This window comes from Trichinella spiralis (genome assembly GCF_000181795.1).
Source record: "Trichinella spiralis strain ISS 195 chromosome Unknown Scfld5, whole genome shotgun sequence".
NCBI lineage: Eukaryota > Metazoa > Nematoda > Enoplea > Trichinellida > Trichinellidae > Trichinella > Trichinella spiralis.
In genome coordinates this window covers 526,410-545,475 of record NW_003526944.1, presented here as the reverse complement: position 1 = coordinate 545,475, position 19,066 = coordinate 526,410, and the positions used below count along the sequence as shown (strand labels likewise).

Here is a 19,066-nt window from a genome sequence, read left to right as displayed (position 1 = left end):
GCACATTTCATTTCAAAAATACGCTGTAATCTAAACTATAAATAAATTCTGCACCATCTTATATAATCTGTTGCATTCAAGAAATAGACTTAATACATCGTAGAAAATGTAGTTAAACAAGCTTGTTTGATTGACAATGCAAATTTGCGTGGAATTACATATTTAATTATTATCTGTTGAGTAATACATTTGCAGATTGCTCGTTATTTGCTAATTTACTGCGTTGCCTCTGGTCCTCTAGTATAACATAAGTAAGCAAGCATAGTTACAGAAATGTAGTGAGCAGTGTTATTAAATGACGAATAGTGCTATGATTATATATTTACGTTCAGAATTGTACACACACCGAATGTAAATTGTACACCTACTGTATTAGTATGCACATGACTTGACTAAAATCACATGAATGTGAAATCATAAAAAAAATTGAACATTTAACTTTCATTACATTTTATTATTTCAAATGTAAAATTTCAAATTGGGCAATACAATTAACCAAAAAATATAAGTAAAATACATAACAGAAAAAGTTTCCTGATGAAAAAATAAAAAGAAATCAAATAGGCATTGTTTTAATAGAAATCTCGTTGAAGAAAAATTTCAAATCCAGCATCAAATTTCACGAAATAGAGAAAGATTTAAATACTTTCCATTTATTGTCTGTTAAAAAAATAATTTGAAATGAGATGCTTCATCAACAATAAAACCGCCTTTGAAGCTTTCACTTTTATTTAAAAAATGTTCGCAAATAAGAAGACTTTGCATGTGAACAAAAATGCGCTACAGCTTTTACTTTTACTTCCCAGAGTGTTAAATTTCTAACTTTCCATTTATATGAATTTAAAATTGATCTTATAAAATGTCATTGGTTTGTCGAACGTCACTGATTTCATTACAGACGATAAAAACCTTTTAGTTTCAATTCACAGCAGTTAAAAATAAATCCACGAGAGATGGAAAACGTGTTAGTGGAAAAACGAACACTATAGAATGTACTAAGAAAAAACAATTAAATTGCAAATATGTAAAACTTCATACCTGAAAGGAAGCACGCTGATATGAAGCAGACGTGGGACTGTAAAATTTTCCAACCGATGTTCGTGGTTTGACGCATTTTCCGCCTAACATTTGCAACGTATTTGTTGAAGCGAAGCACCAAAAATGAGCAATTACCCAGCGCCGTAGCGAAAGCGTTCTTCATTATTAGTGAATACTCAGAAGATAGTTGCCTGCTTAAAATAAACAAAGCTTTACATATGTAGAAAATCACTTCCTGATTTGAATTGAATTTGAAAATACTTTCATCAGAATGCCGTCGGCACAGCGCACCATCAAATTACCAAAAACTTTGTTTGCTAACGTGTAAATGCACATACGTTTACCTGAAGTGAAATAGGTCACTGAGGTAGCATACCACTTGAAGATTTGAAATTATATTATGCAGCTAGATACTGAGTATGCTCGGAATCATCTGAAAAAATAAATTCATCAATTTCTGAGTCTTCTAAAGTTATAAGAATAAAAAAGTATAACAAGCATCCTCACTGAAACTTGACAGAAGAGCAAAGATTATCATGTATGATTTAAACACTAATCAACCAGCGGTGGAAGATCACTCTGACTACGGCTAAATGAGCTTCTTAAAGCTTTGATTTTTCACATTATTAGAAAATTTGGATTGGAAACAAGAATAACCACGCCCCACGAAATAGACGAACAAAATTTGGTTGCAATGAAAGTAACTGAGAATAGAAGAGCAACATGTTTCTATTTTCAGTGCTGCAATTATTGCAATAGTAAAGAAGATACGATATGGACTAAAATTTGAATAATATTTAAATGGAATAATGCTCTTGAATAAATGAATTTTTAACAACAACTGTTCAAATATACGATCAACATCTATCCCGACACAATTATTATAATAACATAATGTTTTAATTATTGATATTATTATAAAATTTGCAAGACTTGTTGTCTTGGCGACGAGTTTCTAAAGAGGTTTTCACTGTTTCCGTAAGAAAGCTTTGTGTGCACTACTTTGCGCCGTTGAATTTCATCATTTAAATAAAATAAACGCAACACTGTTCGCATTGACAAAATATCTGGATCAGCTCGTAGAAGAGAAAACATCTACATAAAAGGAATCAACGATTATTATCTGAATTAACAATTTTTTCAGAGCATCACAAACCAAATGTGTCAGTATTTTATTTTTGATCAACTCAGCTTCATCACAGCAACTTTTTTTAATACAAAAATGAATTTTAATCCATTTAATGTAAATATGAGTTGTAGTTATAGGAAAATATGCGAGTATATGGTGGTGCGTCAGAAAGTACATTAATATTGAGTGTAATGCTCGAGAGCAGTTTCGTTATTCATCAGGCATTGAGAACCAAGTCACCAAAGATGATAATTTTCAATCCCTGGTTCACACCACGGTGTTACGGGCTACGTCTTTGGCGGATCAGATTGTACGATTCCCCCCCCCCTTCAGATCACAATCTGAAAAGGAAATCCGGACAACAGGCGAGTGGCTTTGAGCCTGAGAAATCGGGAGTTCCCATAGTGAGGCAGGGTAGAGGACAAGAATGTAAGATGGCCAGGCTGAGCAGGTCCCCACAGCAACCAAGACCTTTTAATAATTATAATAAAAAATAAATTTCATATCGTTTATGGTTGCACATTCGGCTTTGCAGTGAAAACGCCACGTTGATCCGTTGCCGCACACAGTTAGCAAACAATTATTTCTAATGGAATTCAACAACAAACAAATAGCAGTCGCTCACAAATGTGTTTAAAGTTCATTTCTACTGATAATTCAGGGCAATGCTCATTGGCAAGTTACATATTATCAGCTGCATAATTGGATCAAGGATAAAAAATATGAAACAGCACTTTCATGCATGATCATCAGTGTGTGGTTTTGTCTTCTTTAAGAATCTTATTTGAATAAAATATTTCAAAATAATTTACACTCAAAAAATGAAAACCCATAAAGTAAATAAATGCACTGCGCATGAAACGTTCAGGCGTGAACAAAACGCTAACAGCAATGAGATGATTATAATTTTGAAAAGTTTGATAAATCTAAAAAATGTCAGTTATTTCGAAATTTAAAATAACATCACAGTACAGTGAAATTATGAACGTGAAATTAGATACGCCTAAATGGAACATGATAAAGCTGATTAGACAAGTAGAAATAAATACTACAATGTACAATCAATGCCCGTAGACCTGATGCATGGACGATCAATTTTTTGCCATGCAATTCCAAGGTGAACAGGGTAATGTAGATACAAGCAATATCTATCTATCTATCTATATATATATATATCTATGCAAAACAATCCGAGCGTGATGCATCTTGAACAAACACATTTTCGGTGTTAATTTACTTGAAGTAATATTGTTCAGGTATTGACAATTATCTGCCCACAAATTGCGTGCAAGAAATGGATACGCAGCAATTATCTGCAGTTGTAAAGGAGAACGTTTAAAGTGATTTAATATTGACTGAAAGATCTTAATAACTAACTGTTGGATTTGCTTTTAAAAAGCGAACAGATTTGCAAACAGCATTAGTAGTCAACATTCTGCTCATTTGCTGGCCAGTTGGTGAACTGTTATTCTACGGTGTGTAATACTGAATATCAATCATAACAACCAACATGTCCAGTAAGTAAAACTATATTGCATAATGAATAGAAAGCATCGGAAAAAATATATGAACGAAAATATTCAGATATTGAAACAGAATTGCGAGCTAGAAATGCGCAGATGGCAAAAGCGGTACGAGAAGGCAATGCAACAGCCGTAGCTAATATTTACGCGGAAGATTGTCATTTCATGCCCCACTCTATGCAACCAACTGTAGGACGCAAAGGTATCTTACATATATATATATATGATATTAATAACGACATAATTTATCAACTTCATTTGAATTAAACTCATCTTTCTCGTTTAGCCGTCGAAGCTTATATGAAACAAGATTTCAATGAAGGTGTTAAAATGGCAACAGTGCAGAGCGATGAAGTGCATGCCATGGGTGATTTTGCATTTCAGCGTGGCACGTATAAATTGGACGGAAATCGCGGTCCTGAAACCGGAGCGTAAGAGTCTAATCCAACGTCCATTTTTATGACAGAAAATTATTTTTCAAGATACGTTTACATCTGGAAAAAAATAGGTGCTGAGTGGTACATCTATATCGATTGTTTCAACGTGATTCAACAAGCAAGCGGTTGAAGATTTCCAAAAAAGAAAACAGAATATTTCACATTGCAATAGAATGAATAAATACTCTTTCTGTCTCGTGTAGAATTAGTTAGACGTTAGTTTCAGTTTCACTTTTAGTTACAGTTCAATTTATTATTTTCTATCATTGGAAAATTAACGTCCACAACAAAATTCTTTCCCAGATGAACTACTACTGCTGTCATCTATTATTTTACTTTGTTGTTCACATGTACGGTGATTATCTGCTGATCAGAACAATTATATAAATAATTTAGCAAGAAATGATCGTCTATCAACATTATGAAATAAATATTTTTACACATGATGACATATTTGATAATGGACTGAACTGAAACTGTAAAAATAAATTTTGCATACATTCCATTGTCAATTATCTTCATTTGTAATGTAAAGTAGCAAATTTCGCGTACTTAAATCGCATTATTTTGCCAAACGCTTTGAATGCCTTACATTTGCAATAGCAATAATTGCTTTAATTATATCAATAAATTTCTCTAGCAGTTGGGCCATGCAAATCGGAGCATACTGATAAGCTTTATTGTTGATCAGTTCTCCAATTTGACAGGATAATTTGTTCTTCCAGATCATCAACCAAAAACAAAGATAACTGAAGCCAGTTTTCATGAGACAAAAAAATTTAGTAACTGCAGTCCAATGTAAAATTGCCTATCTTATTTCGAAAGATATTCAAATTTAAAAAACTGCAAACTCTTAATATGCGCATGCATTTGAATAGTATTTTTTTACAATTTCAGTCATTTTGAAACATTAATGAATTGAAATTGAAATTTTTGCCTTTTAAATTCATTTTTTCCCATACGCATAATTCATCATATTGATACTTCTTGAAAGCAGCACAGAAAATTTTGCAAACATCTACTTCTGCTATTGTTTACGCTGCTGTATTCATGGTTCTGTATTTCGACTGCTGCACTGAAAACAAATACAAAAATCTCCAAAGCTATCTGCATTGATGAAAAACAAAACTTTCTTCTGCCCCCCCCCTCTCCTCCTTTACATATAACCGTTTGCTATACCGTTCTACAAATGCATTCATTTATTGATTGGTTTTGCAAAATACACGCATTCAATTCCGATATCAGACAGAGCGAATGAATGCTGAAGTTGTGAATCCGTTTGCGCAATTGCGAGGAGCAAATAAATGCGCAGACGAGAAAATTCGAGCAGTTCCGGCCGGTTGAGCAAATCCTGGATAAAGATTACAAGATGATCGTTAAGTTACGTAGAAACAAAAAATGACTCAACCAGTGGTCAAGCCGCTTGCTCGTTGCACACGTTTGTTTCGCTTTTATTTCACCAATCAACTGATGATTATTAGAGCGTTTCAAAAATTGACCGTATTGTCATGGAACTGTTACCGCTTCTGTCGCTCATCTGCGTATCAATGCCATATGCAGTTGGAATTCACATTCTGTGATGTTTCGTTTTTAATTTTTTCTTAACAATCCTACTACAGTTGAAGATGTCGAGGTCGAAACGTTCAAATTGAATATGGGACAGCAGTACTGAGTAAGGCATGTCATAAACAGGTCAATGGAAATGGTCCTTTGAGCACGATGCGTTTCCCTTTCTAGCAAACCGCACGTGTGGGTGGTCTGCTAGCCTGAGGGGGTTGGAAAAATTAGACCAAACAGTTACTTACAATCAGCCATTTAAACAACTGGGCCATTGCGTTTAGAACTGTACGTATGAGGAGAATCCTCGTCAATTGCTATCATTCAGACAGCTTGTATCGTACGTACAGTTGTTGCTTTTTGCTACTGATGCTTGTTTGATGACTTTCCATTTTGTCACACCCCCTCAGGCTTGGTATGAAATAAACCTCAGCCGGAGAAAACTAGTCGAAAAATATTAAATTGCGCGAAAGTGTGATGAGTGCTTGGGCGGTTCTGCGCGTCTGCAACTGGGACAACAGACCGTCTAAGCCCACTGGGCACGTTTAATGGCAATTGGTTTGCGATCCAACGGCAGGAAAAACATTTGGCGTTCTTTGACGGCAACTGCAAAGATACCAACCACATACAGTTCAAGTTTTCCACTAAGAAGGTTTGCCAATGCATCTCGACTCCTATTTCTCACTGCCCATCTTTTTGCTCACCACTTTCTATTCCACTGCTTTACCATTCGATGGCAACTGGGTCCTACCGTTCGACAAGCTAGAATTTCAACATCTATTCGGAAAGGTCAATTTCACTCAGGGTAAATGAAATATTTTTTTCCGTGTAAAAACCAAAAATATGCTCAGCTGTGAATAAAAAATAAACATACATATTCTACTTTAAGTACCTTCTTATGATTTCACCGCATTAAATACTGTCGACCGCAACTCGTCCAATCTACTGAGCTTTTCTTTTCACGGACAAGTGCACCAATTTGAAATCATTCCCGTAAAAGAGGCGCTGTTTGACCAAGCTTTCTATTACTACAACAGACATCATCTACCGCCAGAAAACGAATGGCATCGCATTGCCTCTTGCTTATATACTGGCAAAGATGTTACCTCTGAACACAATCGAATAGCTTTGGCTGGATGCGGAAAACGTAAGGTTAGTAGAATATTTTAAAATACCAAAGCATAATTATTTTTTGATCTTTTCATTTTGTCGTACATTTTACAACCAACTCTGAAGCAGTATTGTTGCATAATGGAATCGGCAAAAACAACCATTGAAGCGAGCCTATATTTACTATATTTGCGCGTATCTCAGTCCACACAATATATATCTATTAAAATACACTTCAAAAAGTTTTCATATTAATGCAAAGCTTTAAACTTAAGTTCGCTTAATAAGTTAAGATAAACTTTGTTGTTGTTGCTGTTGGAATTCCACACACAGCCACTTTATTCGTAGATTTCGATTCACCGTTCACTCACTTTGATTGACTTTGCTTGAAAAACTAAATTTCCTGTTTATAAAACATATTCTAGAAAAAGCCGAAAATCGTGCTACCTATTGTACAAGTGAGTAAATGAAAATAATCGCGAGAATCGTTGATCAAATTTATTGCTAAATTCGAAAGCTAACCCGCAAAAATACTAACTTAATGCAAGTGTAAACATTTTGAAGAAAAATATCATTCAGCTTATATCTTTTACCACTCCTCATTACAAAAATTAGTCATATAGCTATAACTTATACTTACAATGCGTACAAACAAGAAATATCCTTCTACTAATCACTTAACTGACAAATCTTTGCTGATAGCATATTCTTTTTGCATTGAAAAGCGAATCACATTTAATATAATAAATTCAATTAAAAAACAAAACCAAAACAACTAACAACACTTATATTAACGCTCACGGAAGTGTCACATTGTTTTAGAAAATTATTCATTGAATTTTTGATTTTTATATTACGTAAGATGTATTTGATTTTTTGTAGGATATTACTTCAAAGAAACAACAAAGCAAAATAAGTAAAAGCATTTTTTATCTTCATAATGAAAGATTATTAATTATTTACAGCGTGGCATTGCCAGCTTTGAGGATGGAACTTATTTGCTCATTCAACCTGTGCCACCGAATGCTCGAACAAAAATGCAAAACGTCACTTCCAAATGGAAGGCTGATGAAACTTTGCATGTTTTGCACAAACGATCCACTGACTATGACTATGGGCACAGAACAAAAGCAACATGCATGCATGATTTCACTGGTAAGGAAGGCGTGTTGAATTTGTGAATGCATAAGAAGTTAAAGTAATCTTCGACGTTCACAAAAATTTATCAACAAACAACATCAAAATTAGTTAATTTTTCAAATTTTCAATATGAATCTTTTTTGTTCAAATATTGTAATAACAATGCCACAGCATTGTAATTATTAGTGTTGTTAAGCGTAAAAAATGGTTTATTTCTTCAATTGAGGTGCCCTGATTTCTTCTTGCAAAAATCACGTAACAAAGTATGAACTTATTTGTTATTTTGATTTAAAATAAAAAAATGCCATACTGTATAAAAGCAATAATTTTTTAATTGCGCTTCCTGGGTCGTATGAAAAATTTTCAGAGTTGAAATTGAAAGATGAACCAGCATCGAATGAACAACACTATGAAACTGCGGCTGCGCTCAAAGGTCCCCTGACTGTAGAGTTGGCACTTTTCGTTGACGCAAAAATTTACAAGCAATTTCGAAATATCTACGGAAATGATATGGCCAATACGGAACTGCTAAATTTTGTCCTAGCAACAATCAACAACGTGAGTGAAAGCAATCACCTTTCAACTAAGATAAAAATGCACTTTTGATTCAAATTTCAAAATATATAATGTTGTAGATCAACGCGTTGTTTCAACATCCATCTCTGCACCCGTCAATTTACTTTAAAATAAAAAAATTTCACGTGTTCAAAAACACTCCGGTAAATATAAACATATTTATATATGTCGCTTTGAATAGAAACAGCTTGGTGGTATGTAGCTGTACAGTTTTAAATAAATTCTTCTCGTTCTATTGTACTTTATGATTCGATTACAAAGCCATTTCTGTAGCCTGAATTAGCTGACACAGTGCATGGAAATGGAGAAGCAACTCTACTGTTGAATGCATTTTGCAAATATCAAAATTCAATCAATCCCGCCTCTGACACTGATCCAAGACACTGGGATCATGCACTGCTTTTCTCAGGGTAAACGTGATTGAACTATTCGAAAAAATACTGCACCAATGCAATATAACTAACTTATTTTGCAGATACGATCTGTACAGTGGCAGTGTGAAAGCTGTTGCAGGTAAATTAATTTACATATAATAAATAATAAGTAGACTGAATATTAAAAGAATAAAACAAAAAAAAGAAGATTTTCAGGCTTTGCACCAGTAGGTGGCATGTGCAATCCATTGAAAAGTTGCACAATCAATGAAGGCGCTGACTTTGGCTGCTCTTTTGTTATTGCCCACGAAATTGGTCACAAGTAATTAATGCTTATTATTATAATTATGATCATTATTAATTATTTGAACATACTTTTGCGCAAAGCGTACATCGTTTTCATTTTGCTCAATACAGTCTGGGTATGATTCACGACGGTGACAATGAATGCAACGCTAACTGCTGCCTGATGTCCCCGTTCGTCGGAGAAGGAAAGACATCCTGGTCAAAGTGTAGCGTGAATGAGTTGCATCGTTTTCTCAAAAAGCTCAGGCACGTAATTAATTCCACAACTGCCACAATAATAAAAGTCAAAAAAAGTTTTTTTTTTAAATTAAATTTCAGTTCAAAAGATACAGTGAAGAATTGCCTGCTGGACAGCGATATCACACCGGAAGTGCTTTCGATTAACAAAAAACCATACGCTGGTCAAATGTACAACGTTGACCAGCAATGCAAAAAAGCACACGGCAATAGTTGGATACATCAACTTCAGCCAAAGCAGTCACTGTCAGACATTTGTCGCATGATTTGGTGTAGTGCAGGCGAAGGAATCATTCGCAACACACATCCAGCTTTGGAAGGAACTTACTGTGGACCGAAGAAAGTAAAATAAAAATATTTCACAACATAATTTCAGCTATTTGAATCGTATTTCAGTGGTGTTTTCATGGAAAATGCCAATCTTGGCTTGGCAGTGACCATCCGCCACATCCCGTCAACGGTCAGTGGAGTATGTGGAGAACGAATGTAGAAGACGAATGCACGGAATGCGTTATCGGTGATCAGGTGCGTTTACGACTCGCTCAACGTCTGTGCAATCGACCACAGTATGCAATGCAGTGGTGTTGTTGATAAATAGTTTAATTAATGAGATGATAATTTTGCCGACAACTGCAGACCAAATAATGGAGGACGAAATTGCCCGGGAGCAGAGTATCGAGCTGTAATTTGTACAGAAACGGTAATTTTCAAATTGCCATTTCCCCGTAAACGTGCAGTACTTGCAGAAATGCTCAGGACTTAAAGTGAACGAATTCGCCACAAAAAAGTGCTCAGAATGGAAAGAGAATTTCCCAACAATTCTATCCGGTGTCGGCTTGCAACGTCAGCATTTTGAAATGTAGAATAGATGTTTTATTTTTTGTTTTAAAAATTGTTTTTTTCCATTTCAGACAATGAACAATCATGCAAGATCTGGTGTCATGTTCAAAGCAGTGACTATGCTCATTCTGTTGGTAATTTTCCAGACGGTACACCGTGCACAAACGGCGGCCACTGCGTACGAGGAAAATGCATGGTGAAAAATTAACATATTTAAGTACAAAAACCGTAACATTAATTTGTTTTTTAAATCTTTTTGTTCCACCTTTGAAGCACTTTTTGTGCAAAGACAAAGCGACCCTTGTTGAAGACGAAGCCAGCTGTCCAGAAAAGGATATTATCATCAATACGACATCTCGACTCAGTAATAATAATAATAATAATAATAGCAACTCTAATAATCAATCCCATCACTGTTTACTACTTTTATCTGAAACATTTTCCCATTATCTGTAGAAAAACCAGTGAAAGCACAAGCGGAACCGACACCAGCTAATTATTGGAGTCAGTGGACTTCTTGGGGTTTGTGCAACAAGTCGTCAACAACAAGACGAAGATTTCGCAAATGCAAACCCAACCATCAGTGTAAAACGAAATTTCAAAAACAAGAAACATCCTGCTAACTGTTTTCCTTTTCTACTTACTCATCGTTATCCATTCCTGAATCATTTTTGAATATGTTTGTTAAAAAAAATGTTAACCGTTGAAATCTTTTTTACAATCTCACAACTATATAAACATTACAACGTACGTGTATCTTCATTTATAGTAGCGAAATAAAACAAAAAATCAACAAAAACCAATTGGATTTTTTCTGAGCAATTTTTGTTAATGAAAATTTATCTCGTGGAAAATGTGATAAATTGCAAAAATTCCATTTGGCACTTCAGTTCAGTTGAATTTTTCATTGAGCAAATTATTCATCTGAAGTACCGTTCAATGGAAAATAGCATCACAAATTAAAGCCAACAACAGTCGTTCAAATGATTTAGCATAATTTGTGCTTCCTCTTTTCAGAATTTTATAACAATTGAGAAAGAAAAAAAAAGAATTCCACTGAACAACGACAATGTGACGCAAAACTTCGTATCACTGAAGGCAGTGCTAGTGGAGAGAAAGGGAGAAGCGAATTTCGAACTTCGAATAATGGCCACATTTCTAATGGCAAATAAATTCCCAACCACATGCATAGACAAATAAAATTAACATAGATAAATTTAAACGAATATCATCCATCCACCCTCCCTCCACATAAAAGTAATAAAGTAACAAATGAATTGAGTCGTAAAATTGGAAAACAGCATGATAAAGCAATCTACTGAACAAAATGACAAAATTTGCTTACCTTTCTGTCAAAAGCTGTGAAGTTGAATTGCGCAAGTCGTGTGTAACAATAGCAATAGTTTTTATGATGACGTAATTTTCACTGTTCGACTTGTTTAATGTTCAGTTGTGAAGAAGAAGCTGTTGTGAAATGTATATTTTTGCTTGTTTTTTTACTTTTGATTCTGCTTCATTATTCTTGAATTTTCCATTCAAATTTTCAGTCGTCGTCCATTCGAAATCATGCATCCGTCAAGCGGAAACGACGATAGCAACCGCTGCTGCACTTTGAACGCTTCCGTGCCAATATGACGTCACGCAATATTGCTAATTTTCCAACAAAGCGTGCTGCATTCAACAATATCTACTAACAATGAAATAACAACTTATCATTCATTCCGTTATTACTAATTATATTGCAATTGCAAGAATTTCTTACTATTGTTATTAAAAATGAAATAAAAATGAATAAAGCAGAAATTCGTTGTCATGTGAAATACAAAATACATTTGAATAAAGAGGTAAGAAAATTTCAAAGGATTACTTCTTTATTAGTCCCAGCTTAAAAAAGACTATATTATTGTATAAGAAGAAAACATTTCAGTTTCATTACTATTCGTTTGTTTAATTCAGTTGACAAAGAAATCATTTTATGAATGAAAATACGTTTCAATTCAAAGTGACAGTAAGCAAATTACAGTGCGTCATGTCGAGCTATGAACAATGTCAATCAAAAGGTGACTAAATCATCATCAGTCTATTTGCGTATTTGTTGTTTAAATTATGTCAGCAACCGGTGGAACAAAAATTTCACATACAAAGAAATAAAATAAGAAATGGAAAAATTGAGATCGATCGATCAATCAATCGATGATAAAAGTTAGCTTGCTTTTAGGCCTGATTCGAATTAAGCTGTTGAAAATTTGCATTGAATAAATCAAATAAACACTTACCATGAGCAGACGGTGTATGGTGACAAAATCTCTTTAATTGGAAATTTGCACACCTCGAACAAAAAAAATCAATCGTCTAGCTTGCTTTTATTTTATTAATTCTTGCCATGGTCGCTTTTCCGTATTTGAAGCTACTAACTTGATAACAGCAATCGCCGGTCGGCTCCAGTTACACCGGAGGGATTTTCTGATTTCGTCATTTCGTCAGTGCCAATCAGGCACGCAACATAAGCTTAATTGAATTGTACAATTAACTATACAACCTAAAATCTAAACGTTCATCATTCCATAATTTAATTATGGACCATAATTTAAACTGCAGTAAAAAAAGAAAATAAACACACGCCTATTATTATTATTATTATTATTCTATTTTCCACTTTTTTAAAAATTTTTTCAAGCAAATTAAGTGTGAATTAATTAAGTGACAATTTTCAATTTATGCCATAGGTATGCAATAGTTTGGAGGACATTATTGAGTAAAAAAATAAAAATGAAATAAAAAAAGATAATAATAATATTAAAGATGACAATAATGATGAGCACGTTTTGCTCGACTTATCCGTTGTTGAAGCAAAGGAAAATTTACCGTATAATAAAAAATTAACGATTTTCAGGTACATGAATCCGCAAGATTAGTGACAGCTGGGCTGAAAGTGAAGCGCAACGTGGTCGACCAATCGTGTTCAACCATCAGCACAGGAAGATTCAGTTGGTGCTGGCAGCAATAGAATTAACATTAGCAGTGCTAACTTTGAGCAGCAATTTGAGCAGAAGAGCGCAGTAGGAAAAACAGCCGAAGCAGCGTCGTCGTTGGAAAGAGAACGAACGGCAACGCTTAATTTCAACTCGGGCCGATCAAACAAGCTTGTGTGACATAAAACACGAACAAAATCGTCGTTGGGCAAAAATTGGCAAACAGAGGAAACTGGACTGCTTGTTCTGATGATATGCTGATGATCGATCAGTTGATCAGTTGAATGAATGAATTGATGAGAAGAAGAAGAAGAAGAATAAGAAATGCTTTTTTTTACTTTTCAAATGACCCAAATTTTCAAGAAGAACAAGAAAATTACAACAAGCGACAAACTTGCAACGACAAACCGAACATCTAGCGTCAAGTAAAAGCTAAAAGAATCAAACCCACCAATAAGAACAAAATCAAACAAAAGTGTTGAAAGCTTGTGAAAATTATAAAAACAACAACACCATAACAACATGCCGCATCAGAATTGGACAATGTTGTCACTGTGTTGGTGGTGGTGGTGGTGGTGGTCGTCGTCGTGGATATTATTGTTGCTTGTGTTCAACGGACCAAATCCAAGTGAATCCAGTCAACCGCCGTTCAGCCCGTTGGATCAGCCACGTCAAAGTGCCAGCTCTAGAATTGAAGAAGATGAACATGTGGGTGAAAAATACAACGGCGACCAGCAGACCCTCTCACCGATTGTTCGTCTACACGACGGCAGTCCAGTTCGTGGTCGACTGACATACAGTGCAGCTGGTAAGATGGTGACGGAATTTCTGGGCATACCGTTCGCTGAACCGCCGACAGGCAGGCGACGGTTTCGACCACCGATCAGCAAAAAGCCCTGGACTGAGGTGTTCGAGGCGACACGTCAACCGCGTTCGTGTCCGCAGAGCAGGGATAATTATTTTCAAAATTTTGCCGGCGCTGAAATGTGGAATGCGAACACACCGCTCGACGAAGACTGCCTGCACTTGAACGTCTGGGTGGCCGGACATCAGATCAACCAAAGACCACGACTGCTTCCGGTGATGGTTTGGGTATTTGGAGGCGGTTTTTGGTCGGGCACGGCGTCGTTGGACGTTTACGATGGAAAAATCCTCAGCAGCGAAGAGGATGTGGTCGTCGTGTCGATGAACTACCGGGTCTCGTTGTTCGGCTTTCTCTACTTGGGCTTGGCCGACGCGCCGGGCAATGCTGGCTTGCTGGATCAGTTGGAAGCTTTGAAATGGGTCCACCGGAATATCGCCGCCTTCGGAGGCGACCCTGCAGATGTGACACTTTTCGGCGAAAGTGCTGGCGCCGCAAGTGTCAGCTTGCATCTGTTGTCGCCGCTCAGCAGTCCATATTACAAACGAGCAATACTGCAGAGCGGAGCTGCCACCGCACCCTGGGCTCTGGAAAATGCCGACGTGCTCATCGAACGTGCTTTACTGTTGTCCGAAGCTTGCCAATGCAACGTGACCATCCGTGATCGCAACCCGGACCTGCTGGCTTTGGTCCGATGCTTGCAACAAGCACCAGTGTCGCAACTGTTGCAACACGAATGGGTAACGTACGAATTTTTAGATTTTCCCTGGACACCGGTTGTTGACCATTATTTCCTGACCGAACAGCCGAAAGCGTTGCTTGAGTCGGGTCAGTTCAAGAAGTGTGAATTGCTGTTGGGCAGCAACCACGACGAAAGCATCTATTTCATCGTCTACTACGTGGACAAGATTTTCAAACGTGACGAAGTGTTCACTAAACAAGAATTCTTGGTCGACGATCGTCTGTTCGAACAAGCAGTTTATGCACTGCTTCCGCAAAAGTATCGGAAAAATCCAATAGTGCATCGTGCTATTCTGTTCGAATATACCGACTTCGACCGTCCAGCAACTGCTCAACGACGCCAGCAAGCTTTGGACAAAATGTTCGGCGATTATCATTTCACGTGCGGTGTCAATGAATTTGCACGTCGATTTCGAGACCACGGTTCACCAGTTTACAGCTACTATTTCACTCAACGTTCCAGTGAACAACAGTGGCCAGAGTGGATGGGCGTGTTGCATGGATACGAGATTAATTACGTTTTCGGTGAACCTCTAAATGTGAAACAGTTTGCTTATACCGAAGCTGAAAAAGACTTGGCTCGACGCTTCATGCGCTACTGGGCAAACTTTGCCCGTACAGGGTAATTATATTGCATACGCATTCGTTTTTCTGTAAATTCTGTTCAACACCACCTCATATTCACTTTGTTATATATATATAATTCAAATTTTTCAAAATGTTAACTGTTATGATAATTTCAAATAGAAAAACACCCATCATTCTAATAATAATCATCATGATTGTGATAAAGTTGTATAAAGCCAGCTTGCTAGCTAGCTCACAATTGCAGGGAAACAAACATTAATTGCAATGAAGCGTGTTAATTAATTTCGCTTGACGCATTTTCATCCGTAGCTTGGAACGTAAATCGAAACCTCAATTATTTCGTTTCATCTGCTTTTGCACTTCAAAGATTCATGCATTCAGTGATTCAGTGCATCGAAGTGCACTCCACTGCACCCACTTACAATCGATAAAGGAGTTTAATTTTTTTAAAACCAATTAAAGCAACTTTCCTGTCTTCCATTGCTGCTGCTTTGCTCTGTAGAGTTCGTTTTGCACTGCCCCATCAATTATTATTTTCTTTTTTATTCATTATTTCATCATTTATTCATTATAATTTATTACAGAAAGAGAAAACTGTACAGTTGGACAATTAAAAAATTAATATTTATCATGAAATAAGTCTAGGCTAGTGTTCAAGTATTCTTCCACTTTTCAACTATCGCCCCTGATGCATGCATGCAACAATAATAAATCGTTGCCCAGACTCGCAGATTGTGCAATCAACTGAAAATTAATTTAAAATAATTGACGCCAAATTTCCGCACGGTGCAGCAGGCCAGGCATGCTGTTTCCCATTCCACCAAATCAACGAACGGCAAATTCATTTTTCCGTTGCTGATTCCGACGCTCAGGCAATTACGCTTTATTGAAAAATGTAGCGAAACTTTCACTAACCACTAAATCCTCTGACCAAAAAAAAAGAATTTAAGAAAAATACATCCCCACTAACTGATGAAAATATGTTTTTCACATATGCAATTGACCAATCTCATAATTGGGAATATTTTTCATTTGTCGATTATTGTTGTTGAAGCTAATTATTAAAAACAACAACAACAAGAAAATTTCCCCATTTGATGAATTTCGAAATTGTCAAAAAATTTCAAATTATTTGGCCGTTGATAATCAATGTATGTGGTTGGTGGTGAATGTGAAATGTGATGAAGAGAAACAACAAATTTCTGAAATGATTGTTGTTTGAAGCACGGTGTAAAAAAAGGAAATAACCTCGCAAACACAGGCTTAAAAAATCAATACAATCGTTGTACAAGATGAGATTTTAAAGTGGAATAAAAAATTGATTTTCCGCCACAGCCGACCGACCCTCAGGCATGCACGGCTTGCTGCTATTGTGAAACAGCTGCGTGAGATTCCCAATCTAGTGGTGTTGGCAAGCAGTAGTAGTAAGTTAGTAGCTGTTAGCTTCAGTTAGATGAGCAAACGGAAGCAAACACATTCACAACTATGTCACAAAGTCTAGTCAAAGTTTCTGTCAGACGTCGGCTGAAATTGAAACCATTGATACGAACGTTCTTCACCTGGATTCTTGAACGTCGACAACAACAGGCTATATCTATCGATCAAAGCTGTCAAATCAAGCATTCATTTCACCACACAATTTTTCTTTAAATTCTAAATCTATTCTTATTTCCAATTCTGCTCCTGCTCCTCCTCTTCTGCATAGTTTCCTATTACTCTCTCGTTCCCTCGCCCTCTCCATTACACTCTTCTCGCTTTGCTTTTTACTTCACTTCATAATTATAATTAATTTCTGTTCTTATTCCATTTTTCAAATTTTTCAAAAAACAAGCAATGCAACTATCGTATATACGTACAATCAAATGAAAATCAACAAACTAATAACCCCACACTTTTATACCATTATAGCACTGTAACAAGTTCTTTTGACAACTTCTTCCGTCTGTTTTGCTGTTCAATATTATTTCAATTTGTGCTAACATTGTACATTAATATAACAACTGAACATAAACAATAATTTCTAATGCCGCATTACAATGGAAATTTTGTCAAATTTGTTTTTTTTCCTATTTTGTTTTTCTTAGCAATCCAAATGTAAACCCGGATGGAACTTGGACACCAGAACTATGGCCAAAATATTCTCAAGATGAACTTTATTTAATTCTATCCGCTTCGACAAACGGTACCGGACATGGACCACGTAGAAGACAGTGCACTTTCTGGAGTCAGTACATCCCGAAGCTGTTCGCCGCTACGGGTAAGAAGAAGTCCAATTTCCCCTTGCCCCTCCCCACTTCAGTGAATCAAATGATAAATGTGAAACTATTTTTCAGCTAGCTTGAGTGATGTCGAGATGAAGTGGAAAATACAAATGATGAAATGGGAAGAAGAGTACATTGCCGAATGGAAACATCATTTCGAAATGTACAAAAAAATACAGCAGCACAGCTATATGGATACTTATTGTCGTAATTGAGCAACAAATACAATAATTGTGAAATTTCCAAGATGTCAGGAAAGAGAATCAAACCCGATCAAAATAGTTATCATCATCAGATCCTCCAGAGCTCATCAATGCAATGATCAAAACCAACCCGTGGACACTGCTTCAAAAATGGAAGAAAACAAATAATGCAGCCATCGTTCGTTCACTCATAAATTATAAATTACACACATACACACACATGCATATACCTATACATATACATACATGTATGTAAATGTATATATCTATCTTCATTGCTCAATCAACAGCGGACAACTGCGTGAAACTCATCTCAAGGATGCGCAGCCTCAGGATGTGGGCTTTTCAAACACTGCTCTCTGATGCAGATGAGCATCATTTTGCAAAAAAAATTAATTACTTTGTTTGTTCCAAAATTCTGTTACACTGACTGACTGATTCGACTTTTCCATTGCAGCGTTGCTGTGAATTTTTAAAACAAAATTATAAAAATAAATGAACTGATAATCACGCTCTTTTCAATACGCTCTAGTAAGACGCAAAATTTCAAAACATGATAAAAATATGAAACAGGAAAACCAAAAATCTCAAATTTTGCATCCATGGCTAAATAAATCTGCTTCTTTAACAAAAAATTAAATACATTAAAATTAAACATTTATGACAGTTCAAACATACTGTACATTTCAATTGCATACTGTACGATAATTTCAAATTAAAAATTAAAAAATCTGCTTGCCTGTTAAATGAAAGTTTGTTCAAAGAAGACTGCAGGTGCTGAAATCAACGGCATCAAGCTGCTTCTTCTGAACTGATCGTACGATTAAAATGTTCTGAAAAAAATTGACCACATACAAATAAATGAATGTTTTATCAAAACAATCATCTACAATTTGAGTAAAACAATGCTATTGTTGTATGAAATGTATAGAATAATTGAACATGTAATATCTGTACAATTAAACTACATTCGTAAGCATTATCAAATCTTTATTATTCAGCATAAACGAGAACGTCAACTGACCATGACCTTGGCACAGACGAACAAACAAATTTCGAAAAGTTAGTGATGATATTACTTTCATATTTTAAGAAAAGTCAGATGTACAAAGCTGGAAAAATTGCAAATGGATGAGAAAGGAAGAAAATAACGCAGACCAAATAGCCGAAAA

At 35.8% G+C, this 19,066-nt stretch overlaps 9 protein-coding genes across 9 annotated transcripts; 7 read left to right on the top strand and 2 right to left on the bottom strand.

Annotated features, from left to right (window-relative positions):
* Positions 1-215: 215 nt before the first annotated feature.
* On the bottom strand, positions 216-1,332 carry Tsp_03792 (putative dipeptidyl-peptidase IV). Its single transcript, XM_003374548.1, is given in 4 exon segments — positions 216-308; positions 327-392; positions 1,039-1,195; positions 1,271-1,332. 4 exon segments carry the CDS (start codon positions 1,330-1,332, stop codon positions 216-218), a joined length of 378 nt encoding a protein of 125 aa, XP_003374596.1.
* A 978-nt stretch (positions 1,333-2,310) lies between these two features.
* Positions 2,311-2,664, top strand: Tsp_03791 (conserved hypothetical protein). Its single transcript, XM_003374547.1, has one exon. It carries the CDS (start codon positions 2,311-2,313, stop codon positions 2,662-2,664), a length of 354 nt encoding a protein of 117 aa, XP_003374595.1.
* Positions 2,665-3,271: 607 nt separating this feature from the next.
* On the top strand, positions 3,272-4,257 carry Tsp_03790 (conserved hypothetical protein). The gene is made up of 6 exons (XM_003374546.1): positions 3,272-3,293; positions 3,424-3,500; positions 3,567-3,642; positions 3,752-3,892; positions 3,977-4,121; positions 4,173-4,257. Exons 1-6 carry the CDS (start codon positions 3,272-3,274, stop codon positions 4,255-4,257), a joined length of 546 nt encoding a protein of 181 aa, XP_003374594.1.
* Positions 4,258-5,525: 1,268 nt separating this feature from the next.
* On the top strand, positions 5,526-5,864 carry Tsp_03789 (hypothetical protein). Its single transcript, XM_003374545.1, has 2 exons — positions 5,526-5,713; positions 5,753-5,864. Exons 1-2 carry the CDS (start codon positions 5,526-5,528, stop codon positions 5,862-5,864), a joined length of 300 nt encoding a protein of 99 aa, XP_003374593.1.
* A 368-nt stretch (positions 5,865-6,232) lies between these two features.
* Tsp_03788 (putative ADAMTS-16) lies at positions 6,233-9,574 on the top strand. The gene is made up of 11 exons (XM_003374544.1): positions 6,233-6,473; positions 6,574-6,836; positions 7,220-7,252; positions 7,760-7,949; positions 8,302-8,492; positions 8,570-8,653; positions 8,784-8,920; positions 8,986-9,023; positions 9,101-9,206; positions 9,302-9,440; positions 9,509-9,574. Exons 1-11 carry the CDS (start codon positions 6,233-6,235, stop codon positions 9,572-9,574), a joined length of 1,488 nt encoding a protein of 495 aa, XP_003374592.1.
* Positions 9,575-9,596: 22 nt separating this feature from the next.
* Tsp_03787 (conserved hypothetical protein) lies at positions 9,597-10,890 on the top strand. The gene is made up of 7 exons (XM_003374543.1): positions 9,597-9,770; positions 9,824-9,993; positions 10,064-10,127; positions 10,174-10,270; positions 10,339-10,463; positions 10,541-10,631; positions 10,724-10,890. Exons 1-7 carry the CDS (start codon positions 9,597-9,599, stop codon positions 10,888-10,890), a joined length of 888 nt encoding a protein of 295 aa, XP_003374591.1.
* A 1,952-nt stretch (positions 10,891-12,842) lies between these two features.
* Positions 12,843-13,419, top strand: Tsp_03786 (conserved hypothetical protein). The gene is made up of 3 exons (XM_003374542.1): positions 12,843-12,864; positions 13,070-13,160; positions 13,206-13,419. The coding sequence occupies exons 1-3, from the start codon at positions 12,843-12,845 to the stop codon at positions 13,417-13,419; spliced, it is 327 nt and encodes a 108-aa protein (XP_003374590.1).
* A 165-nt stretch (positions 13,420-13,584) lies between these two features.
* On the top strand, positions 13,585-17,906 carry Tsp_03785 (acetylcholinesterase 1). Its single transcript, XM_003374541.1, has 4 exons — positions 13,585-13,664; positions 13,878-15,464; positions 17,515-17,687; positions 17,764-17,906. Exons 1-4 carry the CDS (start codon positions 13,585-13,587, stop codon positions 17,904-17,906), a joined length of 1,983 nt encoding a protein of 660 aa, XP_003374589.1.
* A 48-nt stretch (positions 17,907-17,954) lies between these two features.
* On the bottom strand, positions 17,955-18,979 carry Tsp_03784 (conserved hypothetical protein). Its single transcript, XM_003374540.1, has 5 exons — positions 18,974-18,979; positions 18,683-18,727; positions 18,406-18,516; positions 18,295-18,356; positions 17,955-18,036 (listed from the first exon to the last, which is right to left on the bottom strand). The coding sequence occupies exons 1-5, from the start codon at positions 18,977-18,979 to the stop codon at positions 17,955-17,957; spliced, it is 306 nt and encodes a 101-aa protein (XP_003374588.1).
* Positions 18,980-19,066: the final 87 nt, after the last annotated feature.